The sequence below is a fragment of the Coloeus monedula genome, assembly GCF_965178545.1.
Source record: "Coloeus monedula genome assembly, chromosome: 5".
In the NCBI taxonomy this organism is placed as follows: domain Eukaryota; kingdom Metazoa; phylum Chordata; class Aves; order Passeriformes; family Corvidae; genus Coloeus; species Coloeus monedula.
This window is the reverse complement of record NC_138785.1, coordinates 62,304,481-62,323,592: the sequence shown is the minus strand read 5'-3', so window position 1 is coordinate 62,323,592 and position 19,112 is coordinate 62,304,481. Positions and strand designations below refer to the sequence as shown.

The following is a 19,112-nucleotide window of genomic DNA, read 5'->3' as shown; positions in this document are numbered from 1 at the left end:
CACGTGTGGACATTTCCCAGGGGAGCCTCACACCAGCGCCTACCCCAGATCGCAGTGCAGACCTGGTTCATATCTCTTAATAAACTCTAATTAACCTGCCTTGCAACAGCACCTGGCAGGACGCCCTGCCGGGGGGTCGTTACACCATGGATGTTCCATTTTCCGTACAGCGTTTCCGTAGCGCTGGCTACACGTGCAGGCTCTGCCGGGACACGGCTCCCAGCCCATGGCAGCGGTTCCCTCCGCAGGGCGCTGGCAGCCCTGGCGCGGGCACGCTCCGCTCCGCGCCGCCCCGCGGCCTCCCCGCCCCCTCCCGCCCCGCCGCGCAGGCGGAACGCGCCGCGCGGGGCCGCGTTGCGCGGGGAAGGGCGCGCGGCGGCACCGGCGGCCGCCATGGCGGTGGACATCACCCTGCTCTTCAAGGCCAGCGTGAAGACCGTGAAGACCCGCAACAAGGCGCTGGGGGTGGCGGCGGCGGGGGACAGCCCCAGGGACGAGCTGCTCAAGCGGGGCGCCGCCCGCTCCAAGAGCGACTTCACCAGCCGGGCGCGGGAGGTGGTGAGTGCGGCCCCGGGGGGGAGGGCGGGGGGCAGCCGGGTCCGCCGGCAGCGGCTCCGCCGGCAGCGGCTCCGCCCGGGCGGGCAGCCCGCCCCTCACCGCCGCCTCGGAGCGTCCAGCGCTCCCCGGGGAGAGCGAGCGGGCCCCGGAGTCGCCCGCAAAGAGCCCCGGGGCAGCGCTTTCCCACACGGGTGTGGGCTGGGAGCGCGGCGTGAGAGCCGGGGCCCGGCGCTGCCGTGGCGGCTGGGGCCGGCTCCGAGCCCGCCTGTCGCCCGCGTTCCCCGCGGCGCGGGTTCTCCTGGGAGGCTCTGCGGGCCGCGGCCCCTCCTGCCAGGACTGCGGTTGTGTCTGTGCGGATCCGCCGCCCCTGCGGCCCGTGCCTGCCTGCGCACGGGTGTTTCCTCCTGCCGGCTGCCACGTAACAGAACGCTGCCGTAGCACATGCGTTCGTCAGCGTTCGTAACGCTGCTCCCTGCATGCTGCCTTTGGCTTGGTTGCTTCTCCTGTCACACGTTGTGGCAGTAAAGCGCCAGCCCTAGGCAGATTACATGTACAAAGGTAATCGGAACGTTTTAAGATTTGAAAAGACAAGCACTGAAAAGTTAAGGAATTACAGAGGTGAAAGCTGATGAGCATTAACAACAGTCCTCAGTCCATAGTCGTTCTTTAAAAACAGGTTTTTTGCAGATTGTTTTCCTCCATCCTGAGTCAAAGGCAGGGTTTGAATAACATATCTTTAATAAGTCACTGGACTGTATTTTGAAAAACTAAGAGGTACTCTGAGGAGACAGACTTAGAGAATGGATATGCAAGTTTGGGACTAAATGAGGAATGCACAAGTGGTTTGTAGCAGCAGAGAAAGCACAAGGAAATCTGAGGGTTTTAGGTTCCATTCTAGGTACTCTTATAGCCACAGATTTGTTTCTTCCCTCTGAACAAGCTTTTTGACCCATTGCCTCCGGTATTATCTCTGTCTGCACTTTGATTCCTCCTTCTCAGTTTCCATGTCTGTATTTCAAATAATTTACAGTCTTAGACTAGGTTCATGCCAACTTCTTCCTCCCTCCTCGTCTCTGCTCCCCCTTACCTTCCTACTGCCCGGGCTCTTTTGCGTCCTCCCAGGTTTGATTTTCTTTTTTAAAGTTCTGTGCATACTCAAGCCTACCCTCACTTCCATCTTCTCCTTGCCCCACTGTAATCCTGTGCAGTGATGGTGTGCTATAGCCATGTACTTCCCTTCCTGCCCTAGTTCTTTGGCTTCCCCCTGTTCACACCTGATATTTTCTGAAGATCCTAGTTTTCTGTCTGAACTCTTCACCCTTTCTGAGTTTCCTCACTGTCCAGACAACAGAAAGAAGGGCAAAGGTGTGGAGAAAAGTGTCTTGTTTAATTTGTAAGAATGTCAGGTGAAGTAAACAGCTAATGCCAGTGTGGATGAGCTGAACCATCTGAGGGGGACAGTGGTTTTAAATAATGGTACTTATATAAACAACTACTTTGTAGAAGAAGCAAAAGCTGAAATGTGTTGTTGAAGCATGTGTGAACACATGGTAGCTGTTGACAGCGGATCAGTGAGGAGGAACGAGATGGACTGGCCTTGCTCCATAGCTCCTGTACCTTTGCAACAGTGAGCCAACAACCCACCAGACCACAGAATGTCATTTTAATGTGTGAATAAAACATTGAAACTGCAGCTAGAAGAAATAAGCTTTATAGTAAAATAAAACTATGATTTTAACTGTTTGTTTCAGCCAAATGCAGATCAGTTTGATTATGTATGTGTCAGACCCTCTTTCAAATACTGTATTGTAGGCTTTCGATTAAAAGTTTAACTGCTTCAGCCAAGACTATGCACCTTGGCAGGGAAATGTAATCTTTGACATATGCATTAATTCTTTAATGTATTGCTTTTCTAAAAGCTGTCCAAAAGCTAGTGAATTCTTGCTAATGTACAGGTTTTTTGTTTATTTTTTAATCTGAAGAAGGTATCAAATGGTTAGCTGGTGTTTGACATAAAACTTGTAATGAAAGACACTGGTCAGAATCTGTGTAGGATAACAGTGAAGACCCTGAATAAGCTACACTTAGCCACCACCTTCTTTATGCTTTACTTGGTTGCAGAATAGTTCAGTTGCAAGGGACCTACAGCCATCATCTGTTCCAGCTGCCTGACCCCTTCAGGGCTGAGGAGAGTTAAAAGCAAGTTATTAAGAGCATCGTCCAAATGCCTCTTGAACACTGACAGGCTTGGGGCATCAACCACCTCTCTGGGAAGCCTCTTCTGGCGTTTGACCACCTGCTCATTATAAAATGCTTCCTAATGTCCAGTTTAAGCCTCCCCTGGCACGGCTTTGAACCATTCCCAGTCATCCTGCCCCTGGATATCAGAGGGAAAACATTGACACTTCCTTCTTCATGTCCTCTCCTCAGGAAAGTTCAGAGCAGTGAGGTTGCCCCCGCAGCCCCCTTTTCTCCAATCTAAAGAAGCCCATAGTCCTTAGTACAAGTTCTCCATCTGACATGCAAGTATGGAAATACTGAAATAATAGTCTACACAGAGAGCTACTCCTTTCAACATTATATTCTGGGTGGGTTTGCATAGCATCTTGCAGGTAGGGCTGTGCTGGTGGTGCTGCTTGTGCTCCAAGCTCCAGAAGCAGCTGCTTCACAGTTGCTCACAGCTGCCACACAGCTGGAGTGTGGGACTGGGCAGGTGCTCCGCTGTAGGATCAGAGACATCTCTAGCTCATCCCACAGAGGTTTTGTATCACATAATTCATGTGTTTGAGCACTTTGCTGAACAGTATTAAGCGATGTAACTATCATACATTGTATGTTGTCTTTCTCCTTTCTGCCACTGAAGGACTATGAGTTTTGCTGTAGGTTCCAAGGACCGTGGAAACCTTTTTGGGGTTTGACTTCTTTGTATACAGTCTCTAAGTGATGTTTAAGAGGGAAGATTGAAGGTGCTTAGTGTTTGGAGAAGAAGCTGACAAAATTGTAACAAGCAATCCTACGCAGATTCTGTATTTATGGTAAAGGTTCATTGCACAGGGGAGATAAAGTTATAAATTCCTGTTTTACATTCTCAAACTTAACATGATTTTTTTAGGTGGATTGAATGAGGCACAGAGAATAGAATATAAGAGTTTTGACTTGAATCGATATTGTGTGGGATAGCTGGTTTAGAGACGTGCTTGGTGTTTTGTGTTAATCACAAGAAAATATTTCAACAATCTGTATTAATTTGTGGTTTTTTTGAAGCTGGCTGTTTTATGCTCAGATATACTGTGTTGCTGCAGTCTCAGGGGAGTTGATGAAGGTTTTTGTATTTGAGACAAAGTTGTTAACACAACTTAGTGTTATGAGGTCATCTATAACCATGGTAATGCTAGTTGCAGAGACTGGTGTTGTTGGTGATGTTATTAAACTGGGATAAAACTGTTCCATTCATATAAATTGAAGATGAATGTTATGGCTCTGAACTGTTGAAAGGATTTTCTTTGCCCTGGCATTGACCCATCACTGTTTATTTGGTTTGGGATTTTTTTTGGTCTGTCAGCTGCATTGTACAACCATTGGGTTGTCTGATATGTAATGTGACTTATGCTTTTTTATGGTGAATATTTTGGCATCTCTCCATCTCTTCACCAGTTGCATATTGACTAGGACCAGGTGAGAAATGATTGTTGAGGGATTTCCTACAGGAAAGTTACAGTAACAGTGACAGACTTTCCATTAATTGCAATTTTTAAAAGATGTAGAATCCATTATGTGTATGTCAGTGCTTTTTAGTGAATGAAAACAAAACATTTTCTTCCTCTTAGACTTTACAGTGACGTGGCTATTTAAAGTGCAGTATACAGGGATTCTAAAGTTTGCATTTCTTCATACTTTTACATAGGCTTATGTAGCTGTAGCAGTTTGATCCTGACTGGATGCCACATGCCCACCAAAACTGCTCTATTACTGTCCTCCTTGTCTGAGTAGGGGAGAGAAAATAGAGGGAAAGGCTCATGGGTCAAGATAAGGACAGGGAGAGATCTCTCAGCAATGGGGTTATGGGCAAAACCTACTTGAATTGAGGAAAATTAATTTATTACCGATCAAATCAGAGTAGGATAATGAGAAATAAACCAAAATCTTAGGAACATTTTTCCCCCACTCGTCCCATCTTCCCAGGCTGAACTTCACTCCCAGTTCTCTACCTCCTCCCCACCAGTGGCACAGGGGAACAGGTAGTGGAGGCTGTGGTCCTCACGTGTTGTCTCCGCTGCTCCTTCCTCCGCAGGGGAGGACTGCTCACACTGTTCCCCTGATCCAGAGTGGGGTCCCTTCCACAGGACACACTCCTCCATGAACTGCTCCAGTGTTAGTTTGTCCTGGGACCCTGCCAGCCAAACTGCTCCAGTGTGGGCTTCTGTCTCCACAGGTCCTGCCAGGAGACTGCGAACTTCCCTTGGAGTCCCAGCTGCCTGTGGGAGCACCTTCTGCCCCTCCTCCTGCACTGACCTTGGTGTCTGCAGGGCTGATCCTCTCACATATTCTCACTCCTCTCTCCTGCTGCAATTACTGCTGTGCAGTAACACTTTTTCACCCCCTTCTTAACTCTGTTATCCCAGAGGCACAACCACTGTTGCTGCTGAGCTCGCCCTTGGCCAGTGGCAGGTCTGTCCTGGAGCCAGCTGGCATTGGCTCTGTTGGACAAAAAAAAACCTTGCCACACAAATCCAATACATTTGTTCCTTGGTATGGTGTCAGGTTTGGGATTAAGCTAAATGATTGAAGAATTTTAAGGATTAGAGCAAAAGTATTCAAGTGAAAAAATGGACTTGTAATTAGTGCTCAGTGACAAACACAAGCAATTCAGAGCTCTAGTTTATGTGACAGTGGTTCAGAGCTTTACAGTGCCTTAAATCTGTTGTTTTGGATGTTTTAGAAGATTGTAAGTTTTGGCATTTGAGCTTCTGTTTTAGGACAGTATTAGGAAATCTGACTCTTTAAGCCTTCCCTTTTACTTTTTTATGGCAAGTGTGAGCAATTGGCAATATCGTCTGTCAAATATACTTCTTAGATATTTGAAAATATTGAAGGAACAAGAACTTTTTATGATTGCTGGCTGTTCAATATGTGTTGGAGAAATGGAATCAAGGCTGATATAGCCTATTAACAGAAATAAATATAAATTATTGGTCAAGCAGAATTTCATGGTGGATTTAATTGCAGTCATGAATAAAATGCTGTTTTGCTTTGGGAGATACTCTTCTTTAAGGTTTTGTGAAAAGCTAAAAAATGAAGACTTGGAGCATGAATTATTCAAAAACAATATCAGGCATATCTGAAGACATCCTTAAGAAAGGAAAATTTGAAGGTTAAATGTTTCTGAGTCTTTAAATGCAAAATTTCAGAATGATCAAATGTCCATGTTTGAAGCTGTTGAACATGTAAGGTTGCCAGATTCATGAGGCTGCAACATCTGTTATTCATATAAATTCTGCATATGGATTCTGTAGGATGATTAACTGATTCTTCAAAAAAAAATTGGTACAATAGGCCAATATTCACACAAAAAATATGTTCAGCTGCTCTGTACAAATGTGTAATGAGGAGGAAAAATCCCCACATAAAACTTGTCTCCAAAACTAGTTCTTGTGAAAGCCAGAACAAATGACATTGCATATAAATTTTAAGCAAACCTTTTAATTACAAGGCCACCTGAGTTTTGTAGTACATTGCTTTGGCTACACATAGGGTAGTGGTGACCTTATAATTTTATTTTCTTTTTTAATTTTACATACTCTATGTAAAACAGCTTTTCATGTGTACCTGTGAAAGTCCAACTTATTTCATTGTTTGGAATGCAGCCTATAGGATAATTTAAAATAGCAGTGCTATTAGAAGAGATGGAGAGCTGGTGTTTTGTCTTTGGTGCCAGATTTGAGATATTCCTGCACATCTTAGTACAGTGTGGTATTTAGAGCATTCCCTTAGGAGAGAAAAAGGATTGGAGTGTTTATATGTGGTGTTATAGCTTATTCATTGCCACTGTCACTGCATTAAGTAAGGCCTGAAAAAGGCATGGGGAATGCCCAAACTGACTATAGAGGATCACCTTGAATACCATGATGTAATTGTTGACATAGCACAACTAAAACGGCGTGTTTTTAAACATACATACTTTCTGATCCCTTTCAGAGTATTCAGGATTCTTTGAAAAGGTACTAAGAAAAAGAACTCAGCCACTGAAATTGTGTACTGTACACAGTGCTAATAGAGAAAGAGAAGAAAGAAAAGACCCTCACTGGAAAGTTTTTAGGTGTTTACAAATAAAAAGTTTGAAAAATATTAGTAGATGAAATCAGAGGATTTCAAACAGAGGATTCCTCATGCTTAATACAATTCTAATATGGTAAGAAAAGAGTTGACTTGCAGACTGGGGGGTCCACAGGCTTTTCCACTGCCTACTGGTTTCAGATATATCACAACTTCAGTGATTGGCAGGTACCAATGTGCTGGTGCTGGGAGTAAGACTATCCCTGTTCTAAAAGTAGAAGGTACAGAAAAATAAAAATGCCCAATATTAAATGTTTTATTGGTATATACAATAATTATTATGATGCTGGTTCTGGGTGAAGTTCAGTTTGGTGACTCCAGAACGAGTCGGATTATATACGAGCTTTTTGAAAGACTGAATAATATCCAAAATAATGAAATTGTCAGTTTGCTGTATTAACTTTTATGGAATGGGACATGTATTTGCCAGGTCTAAGACAGAACTGAAAGGGCCTTAATCCTTAAAAGTTCCATATCCAAGGGTGGTACCATTAAAGTCTGTGGCAGAACACAGGCAGAGCATCAAAGACTGCATGGTCATGTAGGAAACTGCTTCTGTTGTAATTGAATAGTTGATACTTACCAGTGCTATGAGGAAAATGGCTAAAATTGTGTGCTTTAATGGTTTGGTTTTATACTCCAACTAAAAAATTATAACCTGATTTAATAAAGTTATTTAATACAATTTTTTGGCTCTACTGATTACATAAGAATAACTCCCATGAGAGAATATTTGAATGCAGGGGAAATATATCCTGCTTGTGGTGTAGCCAGTTAGAGTCTTTATTAGATGTGAATGACTGTGCCAAATTTTGGACAGTGAGTAGTATTTCAGTTCGCTTCTTAACTTTTAATGAGAGGTAAGTTCTATTCAATTGAGCCCATTGCTGAGGTCATTAGGATTAATTCTGACTTCTCCCATGAGCAGTTATGAACAGTCACTCTTTCCCCCAAAGTTCACTTATGATGCTGCATTTTGTCATTTACATGCACATAGGTTTCCCTCCCCCATGTTGTAGGCAGAAAATATAATTGTACTTAAATTGTACTTTATCAAATAGAGAGTTACAGTGTACTGCTGTCTAATATCTCAGATTTATCTCTTCCCCTATGCAAATTACAGTCAATATTAGTTTTTTATTATGAGCATTTATTGGTTTTGCTTCTCATTTTCTTCATCCTTGTTAGAGAAGTTTAGTCTGAGAGATGGAAGGGAAAGAAGATAATTTTAATTAGTAGATGAGAAACATGTAAAAAGCTGGTTAAGGAAATAGCAGAGTATAGATTTAGGAAAAAAAAAAAACAACAGAAACTTTTGGAGAATAATGAAATGATGACCTTGTTCAGTACATTAGGACTAAATGCCAAATCGCTAATGTTCCCCATGTGATACTTCTGGTTTTAGCAAAAATCACTTCAGAAGCGGTGGGGAGGGTATTGGTTGGCCTTGGGGAAAAGTTACAAACTCCTGCATTTTGGGAAATGTCTGTGCAAATGTCTGTCATTGTTTCCCCCTGCTTTGTTTGTTTGTTTTAAACTACATTCTCAACTCCATGGGAATTATTTTCTGAGTTTCACAGAACAGCAGGATTGAAAGTTGGCTTGGGAGACAACTTTCCTTAGTTGCCTGTTAATTTTGTTTTGACTAACTGGACCTCATGTGGTGCTGAGGAGTCCAAAAGTATCTAACACTGCAGTTCCCGTTTTGAGGATGTTGTCTTCGTCCTCACCTCACCTCCTTCCAGGCTGGTTGTGGGAGGCTCTTTCCTGGCTTGGAGCTGCAGGAATTGTTATATCCTGCAGCTGGTAACTATGAACTCTTTCCTGACTGTGGTGTTCCATTAAGCTGACACCTTTTGCAAGTTCTTGCTTTGTGATCCTGCCACAAATAAGGATAACATTTGTGGAAGTTTGTAGTGCATGTGGAAGAAAACAGAGGTTTATTATAGGTATCATTCTTAAACATAGTTTACATTAGCATGACCTCTGAGTGAGGGAGATGAGCTGGGGCAAGGTGGTGGGCCTTGAGGTGTCTGAAAAGCTGGAGGGATACAGTGGAAAAGATAGACAATAGAAAGTGAGCAGGCATAGCTGGAAGAAAATTGAATGATATGGGTTGGAGAAGAGACAGTCTAGCATTAGAGATAGAAATAAGAGTAAAAAAAAGAAAAAGAAAGAATATCGGGAAATGGTATGAGGTTATGATACAGTTCATCTAAATAGGAAAGAAAGGAAGGGAAATGGAAGAAGGGAGAACAAAGCTGGAAGTTGATATTTTCAGGTTAGTGAGTTAATTTATGCATTTATGCTTTTTGCTGTTTCTCTGAGTTCTTTATCAAAGATTTTGGAGCAACAGCAGCTTACTATTTTGAGTACTTTGATACACTGCCATTGCTACAAGCTTTGGGCTCTATATTTATGTATTTTGAAATATAATCTCTTGTTTGGGACAGAAATGAACATAAAAATAAGCAGACTCAAAAGAGTATCAGTGTGGTTTGTTAAGAGATGTAACTGTTGGGGTTTATTTTTCCAGATATTAATAGTGAGGCCAAAATAAAGCTAATTTTCCTGGAAGTTGGTGACTTTAAGGTGTCTGATTATTCTTCTCCTCCACTTTTTTGAAAATAGAACAAGTTTGGTGGATAGCAACCCAGAGAAGGTCTTAGGTGTGAGTCTTCCCAGCATCCTGCAGTTCTCTTTCTGTGTGCATGGTGTATCCTGCTTCTTCAGTTAGGTAGAGAGGGATGTTCTTGGATGTTGGAAAAGTAACTTCTTTTGTTATCTTCCACTAAATCAAGACTGGGCTAAGGAGTTTTCTCCTCTGTGACAATTATCAAACAGAATTTCTCAGTCATCACATATGTTAATTGGTTTGAACTCTGAAGTGTATTGAAATATTAATAAAATGGGGAGATACTGTTATTTAGGATGCAAATTGTGCTTCACCAAAAAAAAGTTTAATTCTAATCTCAGGGAACAGCTATTTCAAAACATAAGGGGTTTGCAACTTCTCACAAAAATTGGTTACATATCATTGCTTTCAATGAGTAGTACACTTGTGTTTTTGCTAATTGAAACTCATTTTGGTCATCAGGTTTAGTTACTGCTGTAATGCTGAGTTAATAGCTTGTGATTTTTTGGTAATGAGTCGATTAAGTTTTTGTGTGTTTCACCATAGACGAAAGGATACAATTTTTCAGTGAAAGATTATGTAATTATATGCTCTGTCTTTGAAACTTCAGTCCACTATACTCGAAAATATTTTTCAGACTGGCAGATATTAAAACCTGGCATGATAGCTTCAGCAGTGAGAACAATTAAAGGGTGAAAATTGGAGGTATGAATCATTTCCAGCAATTTAAGGAAAATGTTCTTTAGTGTTGAAAATATTACACTGTGGTATAATTGCATAGAATGTTAAATGATGGATACTTTCTTGAAAATGTGAGTTTCTTGACTTCAGGGTGGTGTGTCAAAACTTTCTGTCTGGCAAAAAATTACATTTTATAGTGATCAGGTGTTTGTTGTCCCTTTTTACCCTTTCATTCTGACTCTGCCTTCCCTTTTGATGGAGGCTGGTGAGACCTGTAGAAAAATGCATATGCTGCATTGACTCGAATTTGATCTATTCCATTTTTGTAGGTATTGTCCAGCATTTGAAAAACAAAACAAAAAACAGATACAATTAAATGTAATCCAGCTTCCTTTCAGTCTTTGATTTCCACTATTAATGGATTGCTTGTCATTTCCCACTGGGTATTTCCTTTTGTTTTTTGTGGTCTTTTAAACAGTTTTTAATATGGATGTAAACTTACTGATTCTAAATTGAATATTTCACAACTGACTGGTGTTTCCCACCTCTCCAGTTTTTCAGCTGGATAGGAAGTGTGAAGTGGGCTTCAGGGGAATGTTGGTGGACATTCTGTGGGGATATCCATAAGCTCTCAAATGTTATGTTGGTTAATGGTTGAAAATAAGAGAAGGGGTCTTGGTTTTACTCCTAAATTTATTTGACCTCTAATATGGAGTATTAATCTGATATTCTAACTAGAATTTTGATATGGTCATTCAGTGAATTTTTTATTTTTCTTATGGTAAAAAAACCTAAGGCCTCCGATGTTTAGTTGAGATGAAAACAAAATCTCACTATATGCAGAAGACCAGTAATAATCTTGCTGCTGGGCTTGTGGGAATTCCTGGAATGAAATGCACACCTGAGATGTGTCAGGCGAAAGAAGAGGTGAGAAGGGAGCATCAGGATGTATGGGAACCCACCATGAGTGTGCTGGGACTCCTCACTGGCTCTATGGCAGCAGCATGCCTGTGAGTGCAGAGCAGCCTGAGTCATCAGCCTCCAGAAAAGGGTAGGAAAACAGAGGAGTTCATCAGTAATGGGTTGAAACCAAGGTGTGTGGCATTTTGGGGAGGAAAACAGATTCTTGGAATTCTGAGTTGTTATAAAAGTGTTGTGTCATCTGCTGGTTTTCAGACTGATGTGTAAAATCCAGATGTAATTGCATGATGGACTTTTTTTCCTTGACTATTTTCAGGTCATTTGGATGTTTTTAAAAACAAATTTGAATTCCCAGGACTTTTGAGATTGCTCTCTCTTAAAAATTTCCAGTCTTCCTTTGAGACTTTTTGGCTGAGCTAATGGTCTCACTTTTCTCTTATCTCCAATTTAACAAGTTTGGGGGTTTTTTTCCTGCTTTTACTCTAGTTCTTTCCTGGAAAAGAAGGAAAACATTGCGTGAGCTGTAGAAGAACATACTGCTTACTCTTAGGACACTTTATGTGTAACATACGGCACATTAGACATTGTATCTGCCTTTTTTATGACTAGTTCCCTTACATTAAAATAAACACTGATAGCAAACAGGCATGAGAGACAAACATATAGTGGTGATGAAAACCATTTAATGATTAGTAGAGAAACATATTTTTTGGAAATAAAAACCATGTCTAAAGGCTCTAATGGTGACTTCTCGAAACACTGCCATGATGTGGTATTTGCAGTGCTGTATGTCCTGTACAGTAGATATTGTTTAAAATTGCTTGGGAACTGGAGCTTGCAGTTGTGAGCTTGGAATGTCCTGCAGATAATTAAGTTGTGGTCAGGCCTTACAAAAATAAAAAGTTCTCGAACTATGATTTTATAAACATGCTACAATAACATTTCTTTATATTTAACAGTTTCTTCTAGAAAGCTGATACTCTCACAAGGCATTGACTAAAGGTAAAACATCAAGAAAGAAAAAGTATTAAATTAAAACTTCACTTAGGATGTTGACAGTTGGCTTGTAATATTAAACAGATGTGTGTGTTCTTGGGATGTTCTTCTTTCAGAACCTTGTTGCATAGTAGTTTTCAAGTGACAGCTACAAATTTTTGATTAATTTAAAATTCTGCTTTCTTCAGTTGTCTTTGTTATATCTTATTTTCTTTGGGTCTATTCAGCTGGACAGTGTGATGCCAGCTGTAGTTTCTGCTGTGAGATTCAAGGGAAAGTGTTCCTTTGTGTAGGCTTAAATTGAGGCATTCCTCATTCAACTATATAGAAAAAATATTTCATATATGCAAAGATTCTTGGGCATGATATTAGCTTTGCATGTGTAAGCATGGCATTTATTGGTTCTGGTTGTGGGTGTGGTAGGGCATAATTTGGCCTTTTTGGCTCCTAGTAAATATTGCACATAGAAGCCAATACCAAAATTAATGGAACTTAACTTTTTATAAGATGTAAGTTTAATGAAACAGAGGAAATTATCAATTAAAGGGAAAGTGTATAGCACGATTAAAATGAGAAAATGTTGTGTCCAGTGCTGATGTCAACCTTTTTCAGAAGTGTGGTAGTGGTGGGATGTTGCTTTGTTGGGTTTTGGTTTGGTTTAGTTTGGTTTTTTTTAATAGAGCTACAAAAATGATCTAAAGTCTGAAAAATATACCTTGTAGTGAGAAATCCTTTAACCTTGTTAGTTACAACACATGATCACAAGAAAAAAAGTTTTTGATTTCTTCATGGATCCTATGAAGAAGCAAAATAAGATACAGTGCTGCAAGTAGTACACATTATTTGAGGTATGACTCAGCTGATCCTTGATTGGGTAGATTCTGCATCACTTGAAATCTCTTAAGTCAAGTGCATGTATTTCAAAATACGTACGGTACTCAACAGGTGATGCAGCGGTAAATGCACAGAGATGGCTCTGGAATTCCTTTTTACATACGGGACACTGCTTCATACCAGAGCAAGGAATTGGGTACTGGTTTTCCAGATCCCAGACTACTGCTTCAGTGACCTGTGACTGTGATCAGTCTGACCTCAGACTATGCAAATGTATGAATGTTCTCTCTTCATTTTTAATAATAAATTAACTTATAGGAAACAAATCATGCTAGAGTATTTCTAAAATAAAATACCTGTGTTAGACTTCACAGGGTGCTTAATCTACCCCAGAAGTTTGTTGCTGTGAAGTAAGCAACCACTTTTAATGTTTTTTTTTTTTTAATTGTCAGATTTCTTCCTCACAGATTTGAGGGCTTGAACGATGTACAAATATCGTTAATTATATATTTTCTTTTTTTTCTTTTTTTTCTTTTTTTAGGACTGAAGGAATAACTAACCAGTGTGAGGTGATTGTTGATTAAATAGTGCCACATTGTTGTAGTCTGCATATTGACTCAGTTTAATAGACATGAATTGGATATCTTTATTTTTTGTTTAAAGATTGTGTAAAGACACAATGATACAAACATAATGTGAGTGAGACTAGCTTGTAAGAATACACTTTATTTTTCTTGATGATGTTGTTTTCGGTTCTCAAAATTTTTAACTTATTGTGGAATCCATTAAAGTATAGATGGGAAATATTTATGAGAGCTCAGATACTGTTTCTTACGGGTTTGAATATCATGTAAAGGACTGTACAGCAAATACAGGAAAATACTTATTACAGATAGTGAAAATGTGAAGGAGAAGGAAAAAATATCAAAGAGCTAATTAGTTGGTCTAAGATGTGACCTAGTGTAACTTCTTATATTGCATTTATTTTCTGCCATGTTACAGCATACAGAATGTGTGGTGCTATGGTCTGGCTGTTTCGCTACTTGACCATTTCTTCACAATTTATTGTCTAAAAAAATTACAGTAGTTTGAGGAATAGTTTGTGGGTTCCCACAATACACTTGAAGTACTTCCTATAGTTTTATTTTGTAGGGAGAACAAGGCATGTGTATTTTTTGAAGGAAACTTTTTTTGTTGCTTGCAATGAAGGAGAAACCTTTTCTATATAGCTCTTAAGTAAAGACTGAGACTTTACTGAACTAAGCTTGTGAACCTCATGCAAATTCTATATACGAGTATTATTTCAATTTTAAAGAAATACGTTTAAAAGCATCCATTAGAGATCTGGGGGAGGAAGATAATGCAAATATTAATGGATTTTTATCTTTTGAGTAAAATTGCATGCTTGTTTCAAAGACCACTTTTATTTGCTTATACGTGGTTGCTACTGATGCTCTTACATTTAAAAAAGAGCTACTGTTTCAGAAACCCATCGTCTGCTTGCAGGCATTTTATGGACTAAACTGTTTTGAACAAACTGATTTGTATCAATCAGTTCCTAAAATGCAGCAGCAGAAGTTCCTTCTTTTGGTGAGACTTGTAAGTTGTGGTGGGAATTCCGCGCAGCCTGATGATGATGGGCAGGATCTTCTGTCTGAGCAGGCATACAAATAATGAATGTGTCTTTCTGCTGGGGCTTTGTGGTGGTTGGTTCTGCCTTCAGGTTTTGTCCCTTTTGTGGAGGACTTTGAAATAATATGAATAAAATATTAATCATGGAAATTACGTGAGATAACATGCTTTTTCATTAGCCCACTTGGAGACAGAGGGAGATTATATTAACATAGTTCCAATTATCCTTATTACCGGTGCTTGAATACTAAGGCTCTGGCAGAACAACTCTATAGATATCTAGATATAGATCCTACAAAGATAACTTGTTTGACTGAGACTTTTGCCAATGAGATGTTGTTGTTGATTAAACACAAATGTATGTTTTAACAAAAAAATATTTTCCTATTGGAATTTTATTAGCAAGAGGATTGTTGTAATACAAAGAAACTGAAATAGTAAGTTGAATATTAAGTTGTTTGGAATTAAGTTTCCTATCTTCTAAGACTATGAACTGAACTATTATATTGCCTTCTGATTGCATGGTGTGTTTTCTGCTTTAAATTACTATTACGGTAGCTCTCAGAATCCCTAACTGAGAGCAGAACTAGATTCCCTTTGCAGAGCATTTGAACTGTTAACTAAGCAAGACATTGAACAATGCAAGATGATATCCTGGCTGTACTGAAACAGGCAGTGGAGTTATGGTTGATTTAATTGAAGAAAGTACTCTGCAAAAAATTCTTAACAGAGTGAAAGTTTAATGCTTGCTCATTGTTTGTTCCACATTTTATCTTGAGTGAGAGTGAGGATGAAGGCTCAAATAAGAGATTATGAAAAAATAAGTCTTCTGAAGTGTTCTTTAGGATTTTTTATTAAGATTTTTTTTTTTTTCTACTTTGCAAGAAATTAACTGATTTAGTTGAGACTATTCAAATATTATTCACTTGGGTCCGAAGAGAGCATTCCCCAAATGGGAAGGCATTATGAGTAAGGACATTTCTAATTTGTGTTACTTATTTGTATTTCCAAAGATATGCTATATCCTAAAACAAAATAATTCTGAAAATATTTATGCATAACAGTTGTTGGGTAAAACTAGCAATTTTCTGAAAAAATGTAGTTTTGAAACTCTCTCTGAGTTGTAGCAATTAACCTACATGCACATTTATAATTCTAGAAAATGGACAGCATATTACATTCAAAGACTGGATCTGATAGACTCAAATTGCTTAAAACATCAGTTATTGGAGATGTCCCCCTGGGACTTTGAGAAACTATTTAACAGATGAAAGTACATTTTGAAAAGTCTGACCTTACAGGCAATCATAAAATGAATCAAAACAGTTCTTTCCTCCCCTGAAATGTACAGAGCCCATCTGTATCTAATCCAGTAATTATAGACTGAGTTCAATTACCTTTTCAAACTTGGAGCAGACTGGAGACTAGGCAGTGAACAAACATAGGGTTTTGTCTAGACCTCAATTGACCACAGTCTAAGACATGAATTTATATCTAATTTTATTTTTAGCGTCGTTTGATAGTTTTTAAAGGATTTATTTTGCTACCCAGTTGCTAGATCATGAAGGTTTTTATTTGCTGACTTAGTGTTTATGGTGACATTTTTTATTCCAGTGAAGTTAATAACATGGCACCAAGTTCTAAGAGTTTACTGTATAAATAATTTTAAATTTTTAAAAAGGGGATTAAACAGCTCTTTTGAATCTTTAATATTTAATATTGCCACAATGAAATAATTAATCTGAACAAAATTATGTAATTTAATGTCTGTGCTCATACGCGTATGTTTAATATTCAGATTAAAACACCCACCTTTGATGTTTTTTGCTCTTTTAGAAAAATGAACCCCGGATTACCTGACTGCATTATTCCTTGACTCAGTAGTTGACACAGATTAGAAACTATGCTGAAAATAGATTCTCAACTATTTTATTAATTTATTTCACTTAAGGCAAGTGAACTATCCATTCAGCCACACAGTGTTAGAGAATACATATACAGCTGCAAGTTGTAGCACTTAAAGTAAGTTATCACTTTGACCACTAAGTTGAAGCCCAGGCATCCTTTGGTATTACCCTACAAGCAGAACAGCCCACATAATATACGTCTTGCTAAGAGGAATCTTGTGCTGCGTTCACTGTTGGACATAATGTTTCCAACACGGTGGGGTTCCTCCTTACAGGACAGCAGTGAGCAGCCTTCTCTTGACAGGCGTTCTTTGCAACAAAGCTGTGTAGTTTGCAGAAGCCAGCGCAGTGTGCAGGACTGGGGTTGTTACAGCACTACGTTTCCTATCTCTTGGGTAGCAGTGAAGGAGTAATGGTTAAGGACAGAATAAACACTTTATTTTTAACTTTTAATTGTGCAGTGTGCTTTCGATAGAATGGCGTTTCTTGGCAAGTGGAGGCTATGATAGTTAGTGCACTTAGTTTAACTTACTTGTTCTTAATAGTAATCAGTATTTTGTAGCAGTTGCTGTAATTAGTTAAGAATGTGGTTCATGATGATTTCCAAGTCAACACGTATTTGATGAATAAGGCACAGTGTTCCAATAAGTAGTAAATTTGACATGACAAGTAGGAGTCTTTTGATGTTTAATTGGCTTTCCTTGTAACACTTGAGGAAAAAAATGATCTAATGAATGTTGTGTTGACTGTAAAGCTGAAGCCCAAGAGATTGCATGGACTGTACTTTTTTGTCTCCATATTTTGTAAGCATGGGAAAAACTCTTTCAGTATTTGTCTTTTGGTGGATTTTTTTTTTGGGTGGGGGGTGGTTGGTTGGTTGGTTTGTTTGGTTTGGTTTTTCAGTGTATAGTAATTTTCTGAATGAGTGATACTGTGCCGAAGAGGTAATGTGGAAAAGTATAAAATTGTTTTCATAATCATAATTTTAAAGCAAAATTTGTAATAGTATATTATCAGGAAATGTAGTAGTATATAACATCAGTCTGGTTTGTTGGTTTGGTTTTTTTCCTCTCAAAAAGGAAGGGCTGTCATAGACTCAGAATTCGGGAAATCCAATTTTCAATTTCAGTCCTTCATCAAATTCCTATTTGCAAAAGCATTTGGAAGTTCTTTTTTTCTCCCTGCCTTAACTCCACATCAGGAGCCAAGAAGACCTTTCAGCTGTTGCTAATAGCAAATGTCATCATCTGTTGTACAATTGTATTTGTATTAGTAGAATTATCATAGAGGTTATGACTGTACTCTGCTTCCAGTAAGCCCCCTAGCACTTTTTTTTCTTCCTCCTTACCATAATGACCATATGAAATAAAATTCGCCTCGAAATTCTATTAAAGTTTATGCTGCCATAGAACGTACCACCAGACTTTGCAATGGAAAGTAGGGATGGTTGATGTAAACTCCTGGATTTTTAATAATTCTATGTTACAGCTTCATAGGAAAAAGCTGCTACAACCAGGATGTGGAATCTATTTATTGTGCTCCATTTCATTTTACAGGGCTTCAGTATTGCACAGAACTTCAGAAATGAAAGCATTTAAGACAAACAGCTGAAATTAGTATGTTCCAAGAGTAAACTAAGGCAGTACCTGTAGTCTGCAGGTTACCGTAAATGAGAAGTCTAGTTGTAGCTCTGTGTTTATTCTGATCTGGGTAATTTTAATTCTAAGGGGTAGTGACACTGCTGACTCCAAATTCTAAGGCTACGAACAGTAACTTAAGAATAATGCTGGCTGCAATAGACAGAAGCTGTGTTACAGGAAAAAAGACTTTTCGTAGTCTCTGGCAAGATTTTTCATGACCACATCAAGTGTTTTTCCCAGGTGAAGGTTGCTTGGTTCAGTTCCATCTCCTTTGCTCATTAGAAAAACGACTTTGTTTTGTGGCTGTTGCAAGAAACTACTGCTAATTTTCAGTTGCTTTCTGACACTGCCTAACAGATTTTCTCCTGTGTGCACTGCATACACTATAATTGTAGTGTAAGATAAAAACAGTCAGTATTAAAAAAACAACTGTGTTTTCAGTTTAATGGAAAGAGAAATTTTAAAAGTGAAAGTGTTTGTCCTTCGTGCTTCAATGGATATTTGTGTGTTGGCTGTTTTCGAACCAGATCACTTGAGTCAGTTCCTATAATTGTACATGTCCACTGCCTCGGAGCAGGGCTCCAAACCCGGCGGAGAGAATGCATCTTTTAGCTGCCTCTGTTCAAGGAAATGCATTTAATTTCCCTTGTAAGATCATTTTTAAATCTAAAGGGAATATTAAGTATATTATAATCCCTGGTACTGATTTTGGAAAAAAATTGATGTCCTTCAGGAGTCACCCCATTTTCTCCTGTTCCACTTATTTAAAAGAAGTAACTTTCTTTTGCCTTCATTTTTCTTTCCATCTCTTATGTTTCTGACATGTGCTTTTCTTTCTGGTTCTGTGTATTGTATTTTGTCATAGGTTTTTGTTGAAAGCTGTCACAATTTTAGGGTCACTGATTTCTTATTGTTGGTGTTTTTCTTCCTCATTTGCTCTCCATTTGTTTCCTTTGTTGCGATATTTATTTCCTG

At 39.2% G+C, this 19,112-nt stretch overlaps 1 protein-coding gene across 1 annotated transcript in view; it reads left to right on the top strand.

Annotated features, from left to right (window-relative positions):
- Positions 1-378: 378 nt before the first annotated feature.
- STX18 (syntaxin 18) overlaps positions 379-19,112 on the top strand; it is a 60,890-nt gene continuing 42,156 nt past the window's right edge. The window contains exon 1 of the mRNA XM_082281705.1: positions 379-558. Coding sequence (XP_082137831.1) covers positions 394-558 — 165 coding nt within the window. The 5' untranslated portion in view covers positions 379-393. The remainder of the gene's footprint in view (positions 559-19,112) is intronic.